At 32.2% G+C, this 26325-nt stretch overlaps 2 protein-coding genes across 2 annotated transcripts; one reads left to right on the top strand and one right to left on the bottom strand.

Moving 5' to 3' along the window:
• The first annotated feature begins 4145 nt into the window (after positions 1–4145).
• On the top strand, positions 4146–10144 carry LOC123194411 (glutamate receptor 2.2-like). The gene is made up of 5 exons (XM_044607601.1): positions 4146–4414; positions 6124–7454; positions 7945–8257; positions 8341–8747; positions 9304–10144. Exons 1-5 carry the CDS (start codon positions 4153–4155, stop codon positions 9895–9897), a joined length of 2907 nt encoding a protein of 968 aa, XP_044463536.1. The 5' UTR covers positions 4146–4152; the 3' UTR covers positions 9898–10144.
• Positions 10145–11271: 1127 nt separating this feature from the next.
• On the bottom strand, positions 11272–17552 carry LOC123194377 (histidine kinase 5-like). Its single transcript, XM_044607566.1, has 13 exons — positions 17248–17552; positions 15762–16617; positions 15138–15194; positions 14767–14994; positions 14597–14690; positions 14297–14503; positions 14041–14171; positions 13746–13795; positions 13294–13637; positions 13101–13204; positions 12213–13016; positions 11943–12098; positions 11272–11629 (listed from the first exon to the last, which is right to left on the bottom strand). Exons 2-13 carry the CDS (start codon positions 16476–16478, stop codon positions 11507–11509), a joined length of 3015 nt encoding a protein of 1004 aa, XP_044463501.1. The 5' UTR covers positions 16479–16617; positions 17248–17552; the 3' UTR covers positions 11272–11506.
• Positions 17553–26325: the final 8773 nt, after the last annotated feature.

Below are 26325 nucleotides of genomic sequence, written 5' to 3'. Positions count from 1 at the left end.
TGTTGATTTCTAAAGATGGAATCCGAATCCGTATCTCTAAACTATTTGTTAAACAATGTGATATCAAAGGTTGGATTAGAAGCAACTTACCATTTATCAAAGGCTTTTTGAGTAAGTAAAGTAATTAACACAAAATTAATAATCTCCAACTTGATATTTTCACTCATCCCATAATTCACTCAAATTTATCATTCACTCAACTTGATTTACTTAATACCCAAACATAAACAAATTTCAGATAATAATATATACACTAACTCCTTATTTATAAACTTAAAACCAATGTTTTTAGAATTGAACCAAATATTAACCCAGTTTTTAAAACCACTGAGGTTAAATATTTCTCTACTTTCCCTACGCAACAGTCTTAGATTCTTGCGTTTTAATTATTTGACTTTGATTTGGTCAAGGTAAACGCATATTTATTATATATGGTTTATTTATGAATCAGACAGTATCAAATTTCTCTCCCTTAGTTGTTAAATTCTGGCGTGCCCCATTCAATTTTCCACACATTTTTAAAAGACTTCTGTTATAAGCACAGCCAGGTTCCTTGTCCTCAGCCACCATTACATTACACATGCATTAATATTATTCATTGAAGAAATTATTATATCATGTGATCCCATCCATTCGGATTCAGAAGGGCTGAATTACTCATTGAAATATTATTGAAGAAGTAAGAATTACTTAAAAAATGAAAAATAATCAGGGAAAAAAATAATTGTCAATGAGACAAGTTTTGATACAATAACATCGGTAAAACATTGATTTCAAGCTAAAAGTACTTTAGTTTAGCTTGATTTGATTCAAATTAAACAACATTCTTAACTCAGTCTAGCTCCGATCATATCCACATTAATGCCCAACAATTACACATTATTATTGAAATTTTAGATCTAAATTAGTGATTAGGAAAAAAGAACTTACCCATTTCTTAGATTTTAAAATTGAGGTTTAATATTGTCAACATAATTTTGAATTGAATTTGTTTATCTTTTCAACTATACTATTTACTTATTCGATAATATTATTTATCTTACCTATATATTTAGCAATGAATTCGAATTGAATTAAGTTAGTGTACAAACATCTTTTGAATTTAATAATTAAGTTACAAAATTAAGAAAAGTAATACTATGTATATCAACTTTAGATATACAAATATATATACATTTATACGTATCATTATGTAATTTGATATTATTTTATTATTAATTCAAAATCACTCAATCATGTGATGATACATATAAACATGTGTCTATTTGTATACTCAAAATAGATACACAAAAATTTATTGAATTAAGTGATGGTACTCTTGAGAATAATTTCCTGGAAGCATCCTATCCAATAACTAAAAATTAAACTGATTTTGACATCTAATAGGTGGTCCGACTGTGACTATGATTGAAACCTTGCTTAACTAAACAATTTTAATTCAAAATTCACTTTCTTCTCCAAACTATTGAATTTCAATTCATGTCTGCAGACTTTGTCTTCCTAATCCATGGCTTGATCCATATTATAAAATCCGTTATACTTTGCACAAGCCTTAAATAATCCCTTAGATATTGTCTTAACTAAATTTAAATTAATTAATATTATTAATATATTGTCTATTTTAAACAATCGACAAAATTTGCCTTTTCCTCTTGATTTAAATTATAATGAAGTCTAGGGACTTCGAATTCCCAATTCCGAGCTCCACGTTATTAGTTAAATAATCTGACTACTTAAATGATAACTCAAAATTTATAATCTAACTTGATATTTTCTATCACAAAAAATTATGAAAGACAATATATGTTTATATTAATATAAATGATAATTTTCAATCTACTGATCGATGAATATAATTAATATCATAACTTCTTGATTAGAGAATTACTCTATATAAATGAATTTCCATTGACAATATTTTAAAATGTTATATCAATACCTCTAAAATCAGGGGTTGATGCAAATTGAATTAAGAGCAAACTTGAGATTGGTTTGAGTCGAGGATGGCAAACTTGAAACTTGGTGTGGATTGCTCAAATGATGAACACTAACATCAAGGAGAAAGAATAAGAAAAAAAATTAAGTTAACCAATATTTCCAATTTTAATCAATACTTTAATATTTTTCATGATTGTGTTGATTGATTGTTAAGGTACGCGATTAGTTTATCAATTAATATAATCTACTGTTAGATTAGGTGTTGAATTCGTAATTGTTCAATTTATCTAATCGAAGTGACAACTAGGTTTATCGTTTGCTGCATTAGAAACTGTAAATCCTAAGAAAATAATTAATTGGATTAAATGCAATATCGTACGTTTGTGTTGTCTTGCTTCGTTGGTCTTTCTAATTCGTAATGCTGTTATTTAATTAAATTCGAGATTGTATCTGAATTATTAATCAATAAAGGTTAATTGAAATACATGTTTTTGGTTAACTAATCATAAGAAATGACATGTAAATTTAATACCACAACGAATATTTGAATAATTAATTTGATATTTTTGGTTTCGATGATCAATCGTAGTTTCAATGGTGGATGTGACCGTAGACCAAGGTTTGCTTAACTGATTATTTGTTTTAGATTATTTCGCTGAATTTTTATTTATTATTTTTAATTAGAATTTGTATTCAATTCAAAACCCTTCTTATTTCTTTGTTTCGATTTATTTGTGATGATATACTAATTAAAGCTCTTCGAGGAAACGATCTCTACTTTCTTTTACTATATTTTTACTACAAAAATTTAAAATTTTAATTTGGGTATCAATGACAACACGTACCATATATATGTTTGTGGCTCTGATTATAGAATATAATGATGGGAATTTTAGAAGTTTTTAACTTGAAAACTATGCTTTTTATATGGCAAAGGATGGTTCCTGGAAGGAAGCTTGGGATTGCTTGATGAGTAACCATTGTGCAGGTTTTATATACATAAACATACATACATACATATATATGTTTACTCATTCAAAGGCTTTAAAGAGTCTCATCACTGCACAGCGTAGTTTTAGATTCTTGCTTTTCAATTACAAGATCCGTTGATTTTGACTTTGAAGATCAAATATTAAAGCAGCTGAAATTAGATTGAAAGAAGAAAAGTAAAATTATGAACTGGGGGAGAGAAGATTCTTTCTTGATTGTAGTGTAAGTTGGCAACTTGGCTCACAAGATACTTTGATCTGGTCAAGGTAAACGACGGCGACTATTTATGAATCAGACAGAATCGTGCCTCCGAGTTGTTATTGACAAATCGTTAGCTCTGGTTTTCATGCAATTTTTAATGAGCTTTGCTTTAACCACAGTCAGATTCTTTATCATCTCATGCCACCGTTACATTACACCACATGCGTAAAAATACATTGAAATTACTATAACCTGTGATTGCAACTGTTGCGATTGCCTATGTATGTATATTGTTAATTCCGAGGAAATCCAGAAAACAAATAGTCGAGGCCATACAAAACAAACATCAGAAGAGAAAAAAAAACACAAGTGTTTACATGACAACTCAAAAACAAGAAAAACTATAAGAATAGAGAAATTACTAATAGTATTAAAGTTTCACTAAAAAGATCAAAAAATTTCTCTATTATCTAATTAATATATAATTCTTAAAACCTTGGTTTCTTTTAAACCTCTCAAAACTTAATAAAACTTATAAAATTAATAATTTTATATTGATAATGAAATGTCTATTTTAAAATTTTAAGTGATGATTGTTCAAATAAGAATAAAATTGTTTCTCTAATCTTTCACCATTCTATCAAAATTTAGAGATTCTAATGTAATACCAACGCTTTAATTTAAAATTGTTGTTTTACTATATTGAAAAAAAAAAATTATAAATATTGAAATTGTGATCGATTTTTTGAGTCAAATTCTTATGAATTGACAGTAGAAGCATGAAATTTTCCTGCAATCAAAGTCAGCAATAGAATTCTTCTAAAATTTGTAATTTCAATTTAGAAAATTATTGCTTTATTTTGTCCTTTCCATGCAAAGTATAACCGTGTAGTACTCTTTCTTCTTGACCTTATACATATTCATACTTTTCAAATTAAATTGTATCTTATTTCTCCCTATATATATACAAACAAGTTAAGCTATCAATTTCTTATCCAAACCCTTTGTGTCAACGCTTCAAAGATGAGATTGAGACCTTGCAATCTTGTTCCTTTCTCTTTATTTCTGTGTCTATTAGCCATAGACACGGCCATGTCACAGAACAGTACGGTCCCTGTTAATGTGGGAGTGATTCTTAACCGAGATGGAGAATTTGGGAAGATGAGTTTGAGCTGCATCAACATGGCACTTTCAGACTTTTATGCCACCAAGTCTCACTACAAAACCAGGCTCATCTTAAACACCAGACACTCCAAGGGGAACGTTATTGGTGCAGCTGCTGCTGGTACGTAAAACTACATCTCCCTCTCTTCTTTCAGCTGTTGTTTTTTATCCATTTTTGTTATAGCATGCATCCGATACGTAGGATACGCATAGACATCCATTATCTCTCATGCTTTTCTAGGATATTTCTACCCGCCCAGTGTCAAAATATTAACCAGTATTGTATTACCATCTCAAACGATATAGAATTCTCATATATAACTGGTATCTCTCCTGTGTGTTGTGAATTTTTGGATCCAAGACTCCATGTATTGACTCCTAAACTTGTTTCATTTACACTCTTCCAACAAACAAGTACAGTGACCCTTTTGGAGAACAAACTGCGTAATCAACCTTCTGAAGTCTTTGCTAAGAGAAATAGTACATTTTGAAGAATGAAAATTTTATAACCAATTAAATTATATATAGAGTCTGGTATTTATTGTCAGAATTTCGCCAGTTCTAGACAGAGAGCCATCACAAGCCAAACTCAGAGTTAGATTTTCAGAAGAAAAAGAAAAAATGAAGGCTGATTAAGCAGCATATATAGTTGACCCTTGGAAAACATATTAGAATAATAATAATATAAGAGTTGGCCAAAAAGTCTCAACGCATTTTCAAATGTTGCGGTGCATCAATCTTGGGGCTAACATGTGAGAAAATAATAAGCTAGGACAAAGAAATCTTAATTTGCGCTGCCAATAATAGGGTTGTTGAGAATATTTTGACCTTGGGGCTAACATGTTTATCAGTTTCAGACTAGTGAAGGAATCTCTCGTGAGTACCGTTCAAATTGGCAATTCTTCAACTATAAATAGTTACGACCAGTGTTATTAAAGTCAGATTAATTGGTTAAATTGATTCGATTGTGAACGGGCTTTTGGTTCAATCTAATTCATATTAGAAAAACTGATTTTTGTCTTTTAGGTATATATTTATATAAAAAATCGAAATAATAATGGATAATATTAAAAAAGTATAGTTGACTAATTGGTCAAAAATTGAATAGTTATCATTTAAAATAAATAAATATTAATTAGAAAGAGAAGAATTAATAAAAATAAATAAACATTAATTAGAGAAAATAATTGAATTGAATTGATTTTGGTGGGTTAAAATAAGTTAATTGTTTATATAAGTATTTTTAATAAGAAAAAACTAGATGAGTGATATTAGATCATTTTGTTTAAATACATATTATTTATATTTAAAAAATGATAAATATTTAATAGTATTCAAGGAACACATTATAATTTAGGAATCAATTAAACTATAAACCAATAAAATAATCAGTTTAATTATTAGTTTCGGTTAGAATAATCATTAGAGGATGTTGTATTGATCTCTATTCTTCGAATTTATCCTACTGTTGCAATTTGATTACAATCAACTCATTAAATGAATGTGTTTTTGTTTTAACTTATTACTTTGTTTCCAAATTGTAAAAAGATTAGCCATGAATAAGAAGCATTTAAGATTAGGCTTCACAATAAATTAAAGTGATTTGATCAAATGGCAACTCATAGATCATAGAATAAGAAGATAGAATAAGAAGGTATAAATGTTAATGTTTTAATATATAATTAGATATTATTTTATATTTAATTTAAAATTATATAGTTATAGGATAACACGATAGAAGTTTATTATTTTGTATGTTCAAAATTGGTGTAAAAAAATGTTTATATTTCAGACATCTAATTTAAGAGAACCCTTTTGTTTATTTTACAGCGCTAGACCTGATAAAGAATGTGGAAGTGCAAGCCATAATAGGACCGGAGAATTCCATGGAAACCAACTTTGTTATAGAACTTGGAAACAAATCTCAAGTGCCTATCATCTCTTTTTCTGCAACAAGCACTTCTCTTACTTCCCTCAGAAGTCCCTATTTCTTCCAGGCTACGGCAAATGACTCCTCTCAAGTCGGTGCCATAACTTCCATTATTCAAGTCTTTGGTTGGAGAGAAGCTGTGCCTATTTACGTGGACAATGAGTTTGGTGAAGGAATGATACCTTACTTAACTGATGCATTGGAAGCCATTAACACACGCGTCCCTAACAGAAGTGTCATTTCTCCGGTGGCTTCCGACGACCAAATTGCTGAAGAGCTTTATAAGCTAATGACTATGCAAACTAGAGTCTTCATTGTGCACATGCTCCCTTCTCTTGGCTCTAGGCTTTTTGCTCAGGCTAAAGAGATTGGGATGATGAACAAAGGCTACGTTTGGATCATTACTGATGGACTGACTGATCTGTTGAGCTCCTTGCAGCCTTCTGTGATTGAGTCAATGCAAGGCGTCTTGGGGGTAAAGCGTTATGTTCCAAAAACTAAAGCGCTGGAGAGTTTTCGAATTCGATGGAAGAGAAAATTCCAGCAGGAAAATCCAGGCCTTGTTGATGCCCAACTGAGCATTTTTGGACTGTTGGCTTACGATGCTACAATGGCACTAGCCATGGCAGTTGAGAAAGCTGGTACTACAAGCTTTGGCTTCGATAACACACATGTTTTGGCCAATGCAACAGACCTTGAAGCACTTCGCGTCTCCAAGAACGGTCCAAAGCTCCTTGAATCATTATCAGCAACAAGATTCAGAGGTCTTACTGGAGATTACACCTTTGTTGATGGGCACTTGCAGTCGTTAGCTTTTCAGATAGTCAATGTGAATGGCGATGGAGCAAGAGGGATTGGATTTTGGACTCCAGAGAGTGGACTAACGAAGAAGCTGAATTCAACAAGTGCAAATTCTACTTCAAAATCCCAGCTGGGAGCTATTATTTGGCCAGGAGACTCTATATCCGTTCCAAAGGGCTGGGAAATTCCAACCAATGGGGAGAAATTGCGCATAGTAGTGCCGGTGAAGAATGGTTACAGTGACTTTGTAAAAGTCACAACAGATCCAAGTACTAAAACAGCAACAGTCACTGGTTACTGCATTGATGTCTTCAATGCTGTAATGCAAGCATTGCCATATGCTATCAGTTATGAGTTCATTCCCTTTGCACTGCCTAATGGCTCTAGCGCCGGCTCCTATGATGATATGATCTATCAAGTCAAGCTTGGGGTAAAAGTTCTTATCCTTCCTAGCTCCGTAGTTTTTATTTGTAATTAGAAGACTTCATATAACAACACAACGAATTCGGATCCAATTTTAATCATTCAATTAGGCTTCCAAATTATATATCATCATCAAATCATTTAATTATATGATGATACACCATTTAAATATCCTTTTGAATATTTAAAATTTGGTACATATAGTTTTATTAACGAATTATATACTCATTATTGAATGCAATTACATTATGAAACATCTAGACAAATTTCATATCAATAAAATATGTGAAAGATGATGGTATATATATGCATTTTATATTAAGAATGATAAGGTAAAACTAAATAGATAATTTATAAACTTTTAGACTATCATGAGAGCCTGTGTATATTGACAATGAATCAATCTATTTGACTGGGATGCTAGACATTAGGAGTGAATAGACCTGGATAGTAGATTGGATGACTAATTTAATCTCCTTTTTTGTGGCTGTGAACAGAAATTTGATGCTGTGGTGGGAGATACTACAATTGTGGCCAACAGATCACAATATGTGGACTTCGCATTACCGTATACCGAATCTGGAGTATCAATGATTGTGCCAGTCAAAGATGACAACAAGAAAAGTCCATGGGTGTTCCTGAAGCCCTTGTCATGGGACCTTTGGATTACAACTGCTTGTTTTTTCCTTTTCATTGGATTCGTCATCTGGGTCCTTGAGCACAGAATCAATGAAGATTTTCGCGGCCCACTTGAGCATCAAGTTGGAACAAGTTTCTGGTTCTCCTTCTCCACCATGGTGTTTGCACAACGTACGTAATTTCTTTCACCATTTACAACAATGCAAGGCTTTACATTGATGTTGTTCTTTAATATCCTCAAATTGCGTCTGCAGGCGAGCGAGTGTTGAGCAATATGGCTCGGTTTGTGGTGATTGTGTGGTGCTTTGTGGTTCTCATACTCACACAAAGCTACACAGCTAGCTTGACATCTCTCCTTACTGTACAAAGGCTCCAGCCGACTGTTAGTGATGTAGCGGAGTTGATAAAGAGAGAGGAAAATGTTGGGTACCAACAGGGTTCTTTCGTTCTGGGGATCTTGAAACAGTTAGGTTTTAAGGACAAAAATCTACTGGTTTATGATTCAGTAGAAGAATGTGACGCCCTTTTTCAAAACGGAACTGCAAACGGCGGCATAGCTGCTGCTTTTGATGAAGTCCCATACATTAAATTGTTTCTGGGAAAATATTGCTCCAAATACTCAATGGTTGACCCAACATTTAAGACTGCTGGTTTTGGCTTTGTAAGTTCTCTAAACTCTCTTCAAGTCTGGCCTGTTCTAATTAGGTTAGATATTAATCGAATCTAGTTTGAATTTTTTTTTTAAGTTCAATTTAAATCAAAAAAGTTTAATTTAAATTTAACTTAACTTTATTAAATTAAAATTAAATATGGATGGAGTTTAATTCAAATAAAAATAAAAATAATTCAGTTTAAGTTTAATTTAAGTTTAACTTAATTTATAGTTTAAATCCATAAATCTAATTTACTGTTCAGATTTACTGTTTAAATTTATAACTCATTAATAAAAAAAAATCGTTTGATTTAATAATAGATAAAATGATGTCATTTTGATAATTATTTAACATAATTTGAATCAAATCACAAGTCAATCTCAAATCAAATCAAGTCATTTGTCGAGCTTGCAAACTAGATTGAGTTAAACCTCTTAACTCAAACTCGGTTTAAATTCAAATTAAGCAAATTTGAATTAAACCGAACCAACTTTTGAGCCCCAAGGCAACTCCTAATGTGCCTCACCTTCTCATGTAGCATTCTTTTCACTTGTTGTGTTGCAGGCCTTCCCACTTGGCTCACCTCTTGTCGCAGACGTTTCCAGGGCGATCTTAAATGTGACCGAGGGACCAAAAATGAACGAGATTGAAGATGCATGGTTCAAGAAGAACAACTGCCCGGACCCCAGCAGCTTAGTTTCTTCACGTCTTGGCCTTAACAGTTTCTGGGGGCTGTTTCTCATTGCTGGCATAGCTTCAATCTTGACTCTCATCATTTCCATGGCCATTTTCCTTCACAAGCACAGGGAAGTCCTGAAAGAATCGAATCCTAGATCGTCATTATGGACAAGGGTTCGTACTTTGTTAGGAATTTTTGTTTCAAGGGACCTCACTTCCCATACTTTCAAAGAAAAAACTGGCATCCAAGCCCACCATAGTTTGGGGGCAGCTACTAGTACTACACCTTCTCCATGCAATCGCTACCCAGCAAGTCCCTCAAGCTTTTCACAGCACACAGATCAGAATTTTGCTTTCGATGAAGAACAAGGAACACCTTCAACTGAGCATGGAAATGCAAATCCTAATCCAAGTGATCAAGCACGTCAAGATATTGTGCCTGCAGAAAAGCACCCCAGCCCAGATCAAGAAAGAGCTTGAACCCCCTTTATAAAAGTAAATCGTGTAGATATTATCCATGGCTCATATGACACTAGAATAGTTACTGTTGGAAAGTTAGAATCAATCCCTTGTAGTTATTTTTAGTTTCCTATTTTCTTCCTGACTTGTAGTTTCTGTGTTTAGGGGCAGTTTCCTTTTTCTATCATGTTTCCTAAAACTATGGAAGGTTCTAGTTTATATAATGTAATATTTCATTCATAAAAAATCAACAAAATGTATTCATTTATGCAGAGTGTTTGTTCTTGCTATCAGAGTTGAGCAAATGGTCTAAATACTCTGTAGAATCCACATTGTCCAAAACTTAATAGAAATACTCTCAAAACATAATTTAACAATTTAATAGAGTTACAAAATTACAAATCCAATTTCTAAAATTTTGACTTACTATCAAAATATTATTTGATTTAAACATATAATTTATCATGATCTTATTTGTTAGTTTTATAATCCTTATATACCATTTAACTAGTTTTGTCTTCAACATACTCAAATCATGGCAAAATAGGGAGAACTTATCTCTTCTACAAGGCCGCCAAAGAATTATGGGAGACAGTACAAGAGATGGACTTATTTACAAAGCATTGGACGAGGTACAAGGACGATTGCTGCGCATGAAGCCATTTCCCACCATCTGTGATGTCTTTGTTCATTTATAGACAGTTGTACATTGGTAGCGAATAACTACCATAATAAAGCTTATCGAAACTCCTGTATTTCTCATGGCTTTTTCCAGTTTTAGTTCAAGTTTAAGCTCTATTCTGTTGGAACTATAACCATTTACCTTGAAGAAAATGACGTGCTTTAACCAGTCCTTTGTAATTTTTTCTTTAGTTCATCCCATGTTCTGATTGAGTTTTCTGTCAAGCTATATCCTAGTAAAAAGTAGCAACTAGGATTGCTTTCCACGTTGGCTTCCCATAAAATTGTACTTTCAAAAGAAACATCGGAAAATTTTGCTTTCATCATATTATACTCCAAAAACAAGGTAAGTAATATTATAAATACCTAATTTTAAATATTTAATTAAATATTTAAATAATATATTATCATATAAGTGATTATTATTTTATTTTAATGATATGATAATTTTGGATATCTAATATAATATTTAAAACTAAGTGAGCATAATTTTATTGTTTGAAGATACACACATCATTTGAAAAACTGTTGCTTTCTGAAATAAATCTTGAGTAATAATAAACAGATCTTAATCACGTCATAATTTGTTTTGGCCTTATTGTATGGTGTGACTAGAACATAACTTTGCATCAGCAGAAAAATCCCATTGGCTTCTTTGAAATTTTCACTGTTTCACCATATTAATACACCAGTAAGAATGCTTAACACAGTCTATTATACCAACCATCTATAATTCCTGCATTTTCTTGCTTCATTCTCCATTATTTCCAAATCTTAGCAGCAAACTAGAACCCAGTGATACTATTAAAGAGTTCTTGGGACAGACAGGAAAGAATAATATAGATCTTACTATTTACAGAGAGACACTAATGGCTGAGAAGAGCATGATACATTGATTACAAAACTTTCCTATCATTTTTTATACACAAGCATGAATTTACAAGAGGTTTCATGGAAAATATTGCTCAAGACACTCTTTTAGTTTTTGAAAAGTGACAGGCTTCGAAACAAATGAGTCCATACCATTTGCATAACACTCTTCTGCACTCTCTGACAATGCATTTGCTGTCATCTGCATTTGTATCAAGTACTTCGTTAATGTAAATAAATACATATCCAACTAGAGAAGCATTATGCTAGAGTCAAATTGTTCAGATCAAGCTACCATTTATCTTCTGTTAAGAAAAATGCAAAGAGTTCTTAATATCTTAAAGTGCTTTTGGCATGATTCAGTCACCACACAGACCAACTTACACAGATGTAATTTATCATGATAATAAATAGGCTAGACATAAAGAGAAACTATAGCCAGAAGAAAAAAAATCAAAATTATCAGAAGTGAACGGCCAGAAATTTTGAGGGTCGTAAAGAGCCTGAATACTCACAGCAATTATTGGAATGTGCCATGTGGAAGAATGTTGTAACAAATCTGGAGCTTGCTCGATACCAGCCTTGGCAGCAGCATCCCAATTTCCAGTGTCTTCATAAGAGCGAATTATTCTTGTAGCTTGAAGGCCATCCATAACTGGCATGTGTACATCCTAAAAAAATTTGTATGACAAATGGTTTAGAAGTTGCAAGCTTCAAGTAATGAACGGCAAGTCAATAGAAAGAAAATGCAAGCTAAACAAAAATATTCATATTCTACAAAGTACCATAAAAACAAGATCATAATCACAGCATTGAACTGCCCGAACAGCCTCAACTCCATTATTCACAACATCTATGCTATGGCCTAACTGTTTCATCATTGACTGGGTGACAATCACATTAATCTTGTTATCTTCTACAAGAAGAATCTTTGGTCTTGGTTTTGTTTTGAGCAGTTCCGGGCCGCTGGTAGATGTGCACTGGGAATATGTGTCAGATTTATCCTGCTTTAGACATGATAGTTGGGGTTCACTGCTCCTTGCCACTGCAACTGTTTTCCCATTAGCCTTCAAGTGCATAGGGGACTCTGTCATAGGGTTTTGTATTTGATGATCCATGTCAATGTGACACTGTTTACCTCTAGCAACTTCATTTTCATTATCAGTTCCAGGGCTGTGACTAAATGAACTTTCAGGTTCTGATAGTGTCTCTGCAACTTCTGCCACAGAACAGGCATCCTCAGGTGAAGTAGTCTCTTTTGGTCTAACATTATCGGAGGGAAATGAGTATGCATTCTCTGAGAACCCATTAAGTTTAGCACTACTAAAACCTATATTTTTTGGTAATAATTTTTGAGGCCTGCTGGATCCATTAGAAGAGAATAGTGAACCTAACGTGCGTGGTTGGAATTGGAAAAAGCCAGCTGTCAAGTCATCATTTGCAGCATCATGATCAGTCATATCTGATAGCTCATCAGGATCATCAGAATTATCAGTGATTGGTGAAACGCTGTAAGGGAGTATAAAAGTGAATGTAGAACCACAATTCACTTTGCTAGTGACAGTGAGACAACCCCCCATCAGCTCAACCTATTTCAAATGCACAAGAAAGTTAGGGGAGTGATCTTGGATTTATATCAGTAAACATCTTTTGTTGTGCCTAGAATACTTTACCAGCTGTTTGCATATTGCAAGGCCAAGTCCTGTTCCACCATACTTACGAGCATGATCCGCACTAACTTGCATGTACTTTTTAAATAGAATTGGTAAAGCATTTTCTGTGATATGACAATAATATCAATTAATCTTTATCTATAAGGCAGAGCTAAGTTAAATTTTGTAATGAACACTTGAAGCATGGATGTACCTGGTATTCCAATTCCAGTATCATACACATCACATTGAATCCAAACTGTCGTTTCCTGCCCCTCTAAATCTCCATCCACAGAGTTTCCATTGTTCACTGGGATTTGTGGTTCATCAATAGACAAATAGTCTTGGAAAGAACCTTCACTATGTTTTCTATCATGAAACCCTTTTTGTTCGTTTTCATTCTGAGATGTTGATTGATTTTTCTCTTTCTTAGTGTAAGTTGTGGTTGACTGGTATGCTTTTGACTTTTGATATGTCTGTTCTTTGGCAAAAGGTGGTTCAGGTACCACATAAAGTTTCATTCCTACCTTTCCTTCATGAGTAAACTTGATTGCATTGCTATAAAGAGTAAAAAGCATTGGAATACGGAGATACAATCAAAATATCACTGATTTTAAGTTTTTTTGGAACAACCAGAGCCATGAACCTTGCATAAATATATATTACCTGATCAAGTTGGTGAGGATTTGTCGAATTCGTAAAACATCCCCAATGACCTGAAATTGATGCATATTTCTTTAATTTAACTTGCAGAACTATCGAAAATATTATTTTACATTGATGGTAAGTGTGAAAATGATTAACACATTCCTAATGGACACTCAACAGCTCAGTGTCTAGCTTTCTCAATACCTTGATCCAGGAGAAGAACAAGTTGTTTTTAAAAACAAACCTGGAACTCAAGAGCATGGAGGTCCATCAAAGTTTCTATAGAGGTTTCATATTGTTAGTAACGTCTCACCTCAATAGGAACATCATCTGCTATATGTCCCTCCAAAGTAAGAATTTTTTGTAAAGATGCAGCAGCAGTCTGAAGTACATGCTTTACTACTTCCCTTGGCCGGAATTTTGTAGCTTCCAACTTCATAACACCTAAAAGAAACAAAAATGAATTTCAAAATTCTGAATTTTGATATAGGTCTATTTCAAATCTAAGAACCATTAAGAAGACTGAAGCTAGGAAACATTCTTATTAGATAAATATATGAACAACAAACCTGATTCAACTTTGGAAAGGTCAAGGATGTCATTTATAAGCTGAAGCACCAAATCTCCAGAAGACATCATGACGTTTAATAGGTTCCGTTGTTCATGATCAAGCTTTGTATGGGAAAGAATCTCAGCCATGCTAACAACACCAGTCAAAGGAGATCTAATCTCATGAGACATGGTTGCAAGCATTTGTTTTGCTCTCATTGTCTCCTCTGCAAAAAATTAAACAAATGGTCAAATTTGCTGCTCTAGAAGCTTAGTTATGTGATTACTCATCCACTCAGGTCTCCACAAGGTAAACAGACCTGTTATATGGATTGTTTTGTTCAGTTCAGTCTCCTTCGCCTTTTGTACTGCTATTTCCTCCCGTAGCTTGGCCATCTTTTCTCTTTTTCTTACCTGTTGGTGAAATCAAGATCATAAGAACACATTCCCTTTTAGTCCTGAACTGAACATTCAGACAAAATGAATTTACCTGATCAGTTACATCCATTCCCAAATAATTGACACCAATTGTCTCCCCTGCCTTGCTAAAGACAGGTTCAACATATATCAAAAATGTTTTTGATCCAAATAATTCTGTCTCAAATGTAATTTCCCTCTTTGCAGGTAATCCTTTTTCCAGAACTTCTCTTTTGAAATCCTGAGATTCCTTGACACCAGCTCCAGTAAAAATTTCAACGTCTGTTTTCCCCAAAATGTCCTGTAAAATTAAATGACAAAATATGTTGAGATGTTCCAGTGGCACTAACAATATGAAAACCGAAAAGGGAACTAGCTACATTCTTGGGTTTAGCTTGTTATAAAATGAAACTTTAAATGAGTGCATCAGTTGCAATATAGTACCTCCTCATGCAAACTTGGAAAATGATTATAGATAAAGCGGTACCGCAGCTCTTTATCCTGAAAGAAAAGTTTCAATAAAGATCAGTCCCTCAACTCAAAGACCAGTTAGATGACACTAAAATAAAATTGAAAAAAAAAAAAAGAAACATGTCAGTATATTGTAGAGGATTAATAAACCCAAGGTAGTCTTTTATTATAGTACTTGTGTAAAGAATTCATCTAGAAAATCTAATGCATCCTTAAAAAGCTAACTGCGAGGTAAGAAAAGAAGAAGAGGAAGAAATGATTGGTGACTGTGGGAAGCCACTATGTAGTCCATGATAAAACTTAAAACAGTGCAGAACTATAAAATATAGGATCTGAGGAGCTAAAACCAATTTATAAGACCTCATCCAATTTTAAAGCTTGTGTTTACTAGAATTATTTTACATCATCCTAACTACACATAAAAGCAATATGACAAATTGTGGAGCCTGTAACAAACTCACTTTCATAATATGTAGTTAAGTCCAGATTCATGAAACCAATTTTCAAGTTTGTCTATGCAAAATCCCCATACAACAAGCAAAGGCATAGATATTTTTGCAAGGAAACTTTCATATATATTATGAGTTTCATAGTTACCTGATGGCCCATAACAACAGGTGCATTTTGAAGTACAAAATGTAAGAAATTATCCGCTCTTTTTAGAATCTGAGACAATTCTTCCACTGGAGAGGATTGTTTTTCCAGATTTGCTATGCTGTCCTGCAACCTCTCCATAAGCGCCTGCTCCCGCTGGATGCTTGCCTCCAACATCTTTTCTAAATTCAGGGCTCGCTGCTTCCAGTACACAACTGTATCATATTCTGCATCTATTTCAACTCTGTTACTTTGAACAACAACATCTTTTTTCCTCCGAGGAACATGCTTCCATATGTCATAAACCTCCTCCATGATAGAAATTGGACGTTTATCACACCCATATTGTTCTTCAAAGCGATGCTCCTCCAATATCTCCAATTTCTTGAGCTCAACTTCTTGCCTTTGTCGGCTCAGGTTAACAAACTCCTCTCTAAGAAGTCGAACCGCATTTTCCTGCTGATATTCCCAGTGTTTAACAAGGTATGCCAACTGAGAAGAGCCCTTGTCAGTATAATTTGTCAGCTCCAGAAGACGCTTGAAATCAACTATAGTCGGATCCTCTGGAATTGTAACCTCCTCTAACATATCTTGATCTCCTCCTGGCCTTTCTACATTGAATTGCTTCCCAACATCACTTCCAACATCTTCTGGCCACATTGAAGGGAGGACTTCAACCTCCATGTCATCAAGTTGATCAGTCTCCATATCACAAACCATTTAAAATAAGTCACATCCAAATTATATGTCCACAAAGTCCTTAAACTTTCAAAATCTCACTAAGCCATTTTTCCCACTGTTCAACATACTTGAAACTTGAAAGCTAATACAGAATTAAAATTCCAGATCAAGTCAGGACCTGCAGCATAAGAAAAAAAGAGGAAAATTATATATGAGGATTGAAAACTTGAAAATCTCAGAAGATGGGCAGCAGTTGAACATATGATAATTATCCTCACACAAGCCAGGCTAATATGCCACAATCAGAAAGCTTACAAATTTATTGGTATGGGATACCCAGAAGAAGAAAAATTATGAAAAGGAAAAACATGAGCATGTAATCACATAAAGCCTCCTGGCTCTATCAAAACATTCTTAGTAGACTTAGTACTTCACATCCATATAGATAAATATATATATGAGCAATGAAAAGAAAATACTCAGAAAAGGACAACAATGAATAGTAAAAGCAATGAAGGGAACTAATGATGAACATATTACATACAAAGCATCTCTACAGTAAACTCCATTTTGCTTAATTTTTTGACAACTTATGCTGGCTTGGCCACTCTTCTATTCACACAGTTGCATTAGCCCAATTCAAAATTTCTTTTTAAGAAGGAAAATGTTGAATCATATTACATTATGAAGAAAATAAACAGAAATTAAATGAAAATAAGATGAATACAAGTCAAAAATGAGAAAGTCAAACTGATCAACGAACAGAATTGAAGCGCACAATTGTTGAACAAATGAATCCAAAACCAACCTTTGTGATGAAAGCAGAGGAAAGAAGAGGGACTGAGGAAGAGGAACAGAGTTGGTAAGGGTTGAGGCTTTTACTGTAGATCTGAGGAATCTGTTTCAACTGATGAGTCAATGGGGCTTCAATGGCAATGAAGAAAAACTAGAAAACTAATGAAAGGGAGAGAGAGAGAGAGAGAGAAAGAAAGCAAGAGAGCATGTGATGTAAATGGAAACAAAATTGTGGAGAGAAGAGAAACTCAACAAGCCATGTGCATTTGGAGGTAAAAAACATTAGAGAATTCTTGGCCCTTTTTTTATTTTTTTGCGACAATTATTAAATTTGTAATAAGGGTTCTGTTTTTGAAGTTACATTCATAGTTTCTTCTGTAAAAGTTCCAGACTTTGACATTTTAACCTTCTGGTTTGCATATGTTTCTTGTTTTTTCAGGGTTTCTTTCTTCAAATGTCATGGAACTTCTGCTTGTTTCCCGCCTCTTACTATTCCTAGGCGACGTGTTCGGACGGCGCGTTTACTTAACGCGCAAGTTTTGGGACAAAGAAATTTCATCTACTCCACTTGAAGAAAAGAGGGTGAAGTTTCTTAATTATAATATAAGATTTAAACATTGATTAGATTCATTAAATTAATGGATAATTAAGTTTAAATTTGCTAAGACGTAACTATTGTGCCCTGGTGGTCAAACCTCAAACAGGATTATCATTATACAAATGAGATAACTTAATATTAAAAATAAATTCAAATAAAATTAACTTAAACTTAAATCTATAATCGATGAGATTAACGATGATATCATCTGGAAGTAATAAAAAAAGAAATAAAAATAAACCATTATCACCATTTCTTATAATCATTCTAATATTAAAGAACAATTAAACACTTTCTAATCATATTGAAGATTCCATGATAGGGTAGTTAAGTGCTTTCTTTTAAATGGAGGCCTTTGAATTTTTTAGCAATTAAAAATAATAATAAAAGAAGAAAATTTAAGAATGAAAAGCATTCTTAATAATTTAAATAAAATTAGTTGGAGAGACATGGTGTGATATAAACTTGTCTATTAATTATGTATTAATAAAAAGGCCAAACCACTATTTCCCACCCAAGGTTTGATGATTTCTCAAGTTTTCGCCCTTTAACTATGGAAACACCAAACACCCACCCATGGCCGGTTAGATTTAACAAAACCCTAACGGTAGTAAATTTAATCTTATTTTCCCCCCTAAAAGTTTAAAAACTAACATTTTTTTTCTAAGCTAAGTTTGAAAATATCCATTTCCCCCCCCCCCTAGGTTTATTTCCAAACCCTTTCACTTTCTCCGGCGTCATCACCGACCGTCTTCCCCTCCCGATGATTTCTCTTCCACCGACGACCGCCCTAAACTCCTGCACTACTCATCTGACGTAGAGATAAGTTGTCTGGGAAGAGAAATCGTCTTCCAAACGACAAAGACGAGATCTTGCCTTCGTCGTCTGGGAAGACGATCATCTTCCCAGACGACTTATCTGACGACGACGATCGCAGTTGTCTTCATCGTAGTTGGAAGATGAAGATGAAGATGAAGATTAAGCCCGATCACAGTTAGAAGATGAAGACGACGACGACTGGGAAGACAAAGAACTTCGTCTTCCCCGATGAAGTTCTTCATCTTCCACGGCTTCTTTGACTCCGATAGGGGGTCCAAATGGGAGGAAAGAGATCGTCGAAAGGAGAGGATGTTTCGGGAGGGAGAGACCGTCGGCAATGGAGCCAGAGATGTTGCCAGAGATTTCAAAAAGAAACCCTAGGGTGAAACTGCGATTTTTTAAAACTTAGGCTGGGGAAAATTTTAGTTTTTAAAGTTTAGGGGGGCAAAATAGATTCTATTTAAGTTTATTTTTAATATTATAGAGAAAATGACGATTTTACCCTTATCACCGTTAGGGTTTTGTTAAATCTAATAGTCATGGGTGAATGTTTGGTATTTTCATAGTTAAAGAGTGGAAACTTGAGAAATCATCTAACCTTGGGTGGGAAATAGTCGTTTGGCCTAATAAAAAATACATTGTTCTTTTTTCACACCTTAACAACTAACCCATATTCTTTTCCCCACTGTCTGGCATTTGGACTTTGTCCACGTCGCAGTTTTCCGGATGTGGCAACAATTCTGCCACGTCATCTCACAGAATGCCGTGTGGATATATGTGTAGATGACACATGGCACCACGGCATCGGCATTTGGATCATTCATTGTTCAATAAAATACCATAATTATGAGTATGCAATTAGAGTCCTAAACTATGAATTTTAGGATAAATTTGAATTGAATTTAAATTCGATTTAAATAAATATAAAATAAATTTTGTTTAAGTTAACTCAAGCTTGAGTTTGAAATTTTAATATTTTTAAACTCAACATTTAAAAGTGTTTGACTCATAAAATTTATGAATTTAAAAAATTTGAAATAAATTGACTAGAATAATATTAGTTTTGATCAATACATATTTAAAATAATGTTGTTTTAATATTAAGATAAATTTACAGTTTGATTTGAATTTAAATTCAAACTCGATTTTTTTTAAACAAATAGAACTTGAACATTTTAAAAGTGAGTTTAAATTCAAACTTAGGCTAAACTCTACTAAAATAAATTTGAGTTCACATTTGATTTGACTCAAATTCAATCTTAGATGTATCTTGTGATTAAAAATTATTCGAAATTATCAAATCATATAATAATATATAATTTAAGTATTTAATCGAATAATTAAAATTGGGTATACATAATATTGTTTATCATTATAATGTCAATTTGTTTTAGCTGTTTTTTTAAAGTTCAAACTTGTTATGCCAGATAACATTTGCTTATCAATGGAGGTTCTTTTAGCAGGAAAAAAAATGATGAACACCATTAGCATTAGGGCTAGTTGCACATTTCTCTTCCCTTTTTTATTTATTCTTTGATAACATAAGCCAGGTTGGTTGACAAAGTTAATGAAAATTATGCTTGATAGAAAGGTGAGAACGTTGAAAATGTTGAAAATGGGGAGATCAACGATGAAAATTCTTTTTATACAAGGACTTCTTGTCATGCACAATTTGAGGGCTACATGAGAGTAAAAGTGACAGTGGTGTCTTAAAACCTAGATTGAACCAATTAATCAGATTAGCAATTATCTGTCAATTGTAATTTGTATCGAGTTTAAAGTTAAAATTTGATTCAATCTCGGATTAATACAGAATATCATTATATAAAGGTCAGAATCATACTATTATTTATTTAAAATTAACTATTAACGAACTCAAAACTAAGACTGAGATATAAAGAGACATATGCATCATTAGGTTGAAAAAATTTATGATTCAACATTTTCTAATAAATATATTTAATAGATTTGTTTAAAATTTTAATTATGTGACTAATCACTCTGGCCAATTAAACCAATCAACTTACATACTAACTTGTTAAGTTTTAATCAGATTAATACAAATCCCAATATAAAAACATTACGATGGAGATATGTTATTTCTTTTATAGTTCTCATAGAAACAAATAATTTAATTAATTATCCTTTTTTCACTTTTCATCAAGATTAGATTCAAACGAACTAAGTTTAAACTCGATTTGGTTTTGCATAGTAGAGCTAGAGTTTGAGCTTAAACTCATCGAAGTTAAGCTCAAACTTAGCTCGAATTTGACTCAGCTTGTTTTAAACTCAAGTTTTTAACTAGCTCGTTGTTGAAACGAAGTCGTTTTAATACATATTTTGGTCAAAACGATATCGTTTTGTATCAAAAATTTTAATTCACAAATTTAACGAGTAACTCGAGCTCGAAAGTGTTAGCTCAACCTCAAGCAAGTTTCTATAAGGCTAGCTCATTTTCAAATTCGAATAGATTTGATTCGAATCTACTCCTACTTCTCATCTGACTCACACACACTCTTTTATTTATATTATCATTAAAGATGGACTCATTTGATGTTAATTGGTGTGTGAATTTCTTATAATAGAAAATAAAACAATTAATCAAAGAGAAAATTAATTATTATGACAGGTAGAGAAAAGACTAAAATGGGCATAATTAATATTGAAAAATCATAGGCTAATACAATTTATATTTTTTTACATATATAAAATAAGAAATCAATCAAAATTAATAAATAATATATAAATGAAAGTAGTTTATGCCCAACACGTTGTTGATTTTGTTGCTACTTTCCATAGTAATATGATTTATATTGTTTTAATATTTCCCACTGAAACGTCAACTTTGAGCAGATACCTTGAATATAATTAAATTTTATTTTAAACAGTTTTCTTACTGTGCAAAATAATACAAAATTAGTTCAATAATGCCACCAAGATACACCACTCCACTAGCTTACTCTTTAAAATATAAAGGTGTGCGGTCAGCCTTTTCCTTAAAAAAAAAAAATCACGAGATTTGAGCCAAATAAAATTTTAATAAATGATTAACCAATTCGTATATGAGTCACCAGGTTGGTAAGCAAATAGTCTATAAAGATTAAACAAATCATTTACATATAAATGGATTAAGTAATCGGATGAGAGCTTTTTTACCTAAAAATAATGAAAAGGTGATTCCTGAATCACGTTTGTGTTTTGGGTTCATGATTTGAAAGGCGAATGTCTATCGAATTAAACTCAAATATTTTTTTATTTAAATTTAATTAAAATAAAAAATAAAATGATTTAGAGTTTGATTCGAGTTTAAAGTTTAATTAAAATTCATAATTCAAATTTATGAGTTAGATTTATAACTTAAATTTATAGTTTATTAATAATACAATATTATTTTAACTATTATTTAACATATTTCAAACTGAATTACAAGTTAAGTTCGAGCCAAATTCAATCATCATCAACACAAAAGTTGAGTTTTAATTCGAGTTTGAATAGATTTTAAAAATAAATTGATTTTTTTTAATTTGAGCTCAACCTAAATAAATTTAAGTTGGGTTAACCCAACTTTTGAAACTGAACTAACTCAGTTCAACTCTCACCCTAATTTTTATAAGATGACCCAATCAACTAATTATTTTAGATGTCTAAATTTAATGTTTCCTTTTATTCTATAAATACTAGATTGTAAAAATACATGTATCTCGGATAGTTAAAATTACTCCAAGAAGCAATTAACATAACACTAAACATATGCTTCAAAATAATATACCAAATCTACTTTTAAAAAGACACGTTCGATCTTTCTTACTTTTCGTAAATGCAATTTTCACCCTTCACACATGATGTGTTATTATTAATTCATTAATTTAATCTTCCAGCTAACTTTACCATAAAGTAAACCTTTACGTGCATAAATTATGATGCTGGGTAGAAAGAAAGATGGATGGAGAGGTCGGTCGATCGATCGACCAAACGAATTAAAATTACAACAGATGGCGAGTGACTGGACGGGACAACCTCCATAATACACGGATTAAAATATATTTTGGCCCTTTTGGGTTAACGTGATTCAGTTGCTTTCACTGAGTTTGTGAGTGAAAGATAGGCATCGGTATTGTTTTTTAATACGCCCGATGATTAATGGACCATCAAGACAAACCAAGTCACCAACCGACGACTTCTTTTTATATTAATTTCATTTTGCCTTGTTCTTTATTTAAGACACTAGTTCATGCATCATGTGCTTTCCTCTCACAATCTAAATGTAATTTTCAGCCAACTTAGTTTGATTCAAATTCGTATCAAAGTGAATATGAGTTTAGTTGAGCCCAAATATCTTCTAACTCAAGTAAAACTCAGAAATAAAACGAGTCAGTTCAAATTTGTCAAATCAAAGTAAATGATGGTTTGAATTTAATTTGATTTATAAAATTGAAATTTAAAACTCATCTTAAGTTTATAGGGTATTAACAAAATAATATCGTTCTATCTAATAATGAGTAAAATAATATTGTTTTAAAAATTATTTAATATAACTCAAATCAAGCTATGAGTCTAGTTCGAAATAAATAAAATCATCCACTTGATTTGTGATTTTAGATCAAGCTAAATTCTCTTTAATTTGAATTCAATTTGATTTTAGAATTCATTTAAGTCTAATATAATTTAATCTAAATAAATTCAGGTCAAGTTGGTTTTAGAGACCAAACCGATTTGGTTTGAGTCCAATCCTAAATTCATATTTGACTTAAACATTCTAAATTCAAACTAAAACTCTAGTTTGCAGCTTGACTCGACTCAAGTTTAAGGGCTTGCCAACAATTCTCCATCAAAACTCTTCTTTTTCAACAATTATTTTTTCTCTAACTTTTTTTTTTTGTTTTCTTCTGCGACCATTCGACTGACTCGAATTCCACTTTAAGTATATCAATTTAAATTAAATCGCACTCAAAGTGGCCCTTATTCAGGCTCAACTCGACTTAATCCTGCCTTTAGTTTAATGTCAATGCAATTGATTTATATGTTTTACAAAGCTAGCTGCATGCTGCTGACTGTATTGAATTGTACAAACAGAATATACCATGAATTTTGTTACCTTGTCATGCGTCCACAAACCTTTCGTTAGCCACGTTTCTATGTATCTTTAGTTCAACATCGTTCCTAAAACATTTACAGATGACTTGTATTCTCTTGCTTTTCAATTTAACCCGGTTAGACATTAGTTCTTAGTCATATGTATTCTCCAGTCACTCTCTTCTTGCATCATGATTTAGGCTTTTCTATCAGACAAGCCAAACTATTTAAATTGATTTAAACATCCGAGTTTAAATATTACTCTAATCAAATCTAAAATTAAATGATTTTTAAATTAAATTCAAGTTTTAACTCATTGATTTCAAACTAATTTCTAACTAATTCTTTCATATTTGAGTCACTCTTAAATTAGACTTTATTTGAGTTCAATTTAAATCAAATCTAATCTTAAAAATCGGTTATTTATAATTTATCCTTGACTCACGTTATCTCCATTTTAAGCAATATTAATGACATTTTGGTGATGTAGCTAGCTAACAAGGGGTGCGAAGACTCTATAGTTCATATATCCTTGTCAATCCAACAACAAATAATGAAGGAAATTCAGAGGTTGAAGCATATTAACATATATGGAAGTTTAAAATAGGGTTGTGTCTAATATAAACGGGTTTGAATTGAATTTACAAATAAGTTTAAATAAATTATTTTTAATTCAAAATTAATTAATAAATTTATTTACTGAATAATATTATTTAAATACTATAATTCAACATATAATTGGCATCCAATAATTTTATATATTAATTTAAATAAATTCAAACTCCGTTTCAAAACCCGTCCGAATATACTTTTATTTTGAGAGTGGTATAAAAATAGTCACGTTCGATCAGGTCTCGTGCAAGCATTGTAATTAAGTGGTGATGTAGGTTGATTAGACGCCAAAATGCATGTGGACGTGCATGGACAGGTGTACTTCTTCTCCCCCAATCCCCTGTGGCACATGTGTTGTTACTTCGGAGTTACGTGGCACAATGTGAACTGATGATCAGATCAATCTCTGGAAGTTTCTGTTCAGCAGAGCAGCCAAACTGTAATTGATTAAGGATTGGAGGAACCAGAAGGGCTGTGGTGATGTGGGCCTCCACCTGCTTCTGGCAGAAGCACTTGTCTCAGACAGCTCGACTCCATTATCTCTCAATCATGTACACAACTGCCCCTTAAAAAATATACTGAATGTGTGGGGGCCAAAAAGTCAAAGATGTCTATTATGCAGCTAAAACATAATTCGTCTTGGTCAACCACTGTCCATTTGTTTGCTTAAACTGAGTTATTTCGGATAGAATTTATAGATAAGTGTCCAACAAGTTGATCACAAAATGAAACTTTAGTTTAACTAATTTAGTTTGAGATCAGTTGATTTGACTATTAGGTAACATCATTTATCTTGGTGATAATATTTTTTTATTTAATAAATGGTTTTATTTATCTAATTGTTAACGCTATGATAATATTATATATTATTTCTAAATTTAATTAATTTGAATTAAATATTATATATTTGATTTAATTTTAAATTGATTTTAAGTATAATTCAAATCAAATCCCAATTATTTGAATTCAAATCCTGACTAAATAAATTAAGTTTGAGTTAATGATTTGATTTATTATTAATAATGTGTCGACACAATTTTAACCAATTTTAATTTAATTATAGTATTGAGCTAGTATCAAATTAAAATTAATTTAAGCTTGATTTATTTGAACTCGAATTTAAGACTATTTAAATCAAGTCAAACTCAAACTAGTTTAAAAAAAATTCGTCAAGCTTGAATTTTAGGCTCATGATTGACTTTTTCAATATAAACTAAATTCAAGTTTGTCTAAGTTAGAATTTGATTGAATTTAAATTCAATCTTAATCTGAATTTGTCTCAGATTGAATCATAATTTTAACACAACCAAAAAAAGTTGGTTTGTTTTAGGATGAATAGTAGCATACTTAAAATGGGTAAGATAAATCACAGTCATTTCACAGAAATTCAGTAAAATTGGTGCACAAAATGAGGAGTGGAAATGGACACCACTCCGGGTTTTCTTGCCAAGCATTTCTAACAAATGACCCATTATTATATAATCGAGACGATTGCCATTATATTTTGTTTCCTAAAGTTTGTAGACAAAATTCGCTTATTCTGAAACCCACTAATGCATCACAATCACATCAATCGCCATATAATTTGTTAGCCTTTTCCCCTCCTTATATAGCTGCTTAACCAACATGCCTTTTCTTTGTGGTGTCTTTTTTTAATCATTAGAAGCTATTGGGGGCTTTGATTTAGGGTGGATTTTAGCCTCGGTGAGCGAGCCCGTATAAGGCCCATTTGAACGCGACACAAATTTATAATATTCAATTTGAGATTATTTAAACTAATGCACATTATCATTAGAGGATGTCTATAAAGTGAATAGTATGATCGATGAAATGAGATATGTAACTAAATATATGAACAATGTTATCAGTGAATAAATAGCATTATCAAATGGATAAATGAGTTGAATTTAGACTAAACTAAAACTCTAAGAGCATTTAATTTGGGTAATGTTTTATTACAAGAGATTACTTTTAAGATAGATTACTTAA

This window comes from Mangifera indica, chromosome 13 (assembly GCF_011075055.1).
Source record: "Mangifera indica cultivar Alphonso chromosome 13, CATAS_Mindica_2.1, whole genome shotgun sequence".
NCBI classification, from domain to species: Eukaryota; Viridiplantae; Streptophyta; class Magnoliopsida; order Sapindales; family Anacardiaceae; genus Mangifera; species Mangifera indica.
Note: the sequence above shows the minus strand (reverse complement) of the source record. Positions and strands in the feature narration are given on the sequence as shown.

Coding starts and splice junctions, on each gene's coding strand:
- LOC123194377 (XM_044607566.1), bottom strand. CDS start 16,478: ATGGTTTGTGATATGGAGACTGATCAACTTGATGACATGGAGGTTGAA. Junction 15,195..15,761: donor CTGTTGTTATGGGCCATCAG/GTAACTATGAAA, acceptor CTTTTCTTTCAG/GATAAAGAGCTGCGGTACCG. Junction 14,995..15,137: donor TTCCAAGTTTGCATGAGGAG/GTACTATATTGC, acceptor TTAATTTTACAG/GACATTTTGGGGAAAACAGA.
- LOC123194411 (XM_044607601.1), top strand. CDS start 4,153: ATGAGATTGAGACCTTGCAATCTTGTTCCTTTCTCTTTATTTCTGTGT. Junction 4,415..6,123: donor TATTGGTGCAGCTGCTGCTG/GTACGTAAAACT, acceptor TTTATTTTACAG/CGCTAGACCTGATAAAGAAT. Junction 8,258..8,340: donor CACCATGGTGTTTGCACAAC/GTACGTAATTTC, acceptor TTGCGTCTGCAG/GCGAGCGAGTGTTGAGCAAT.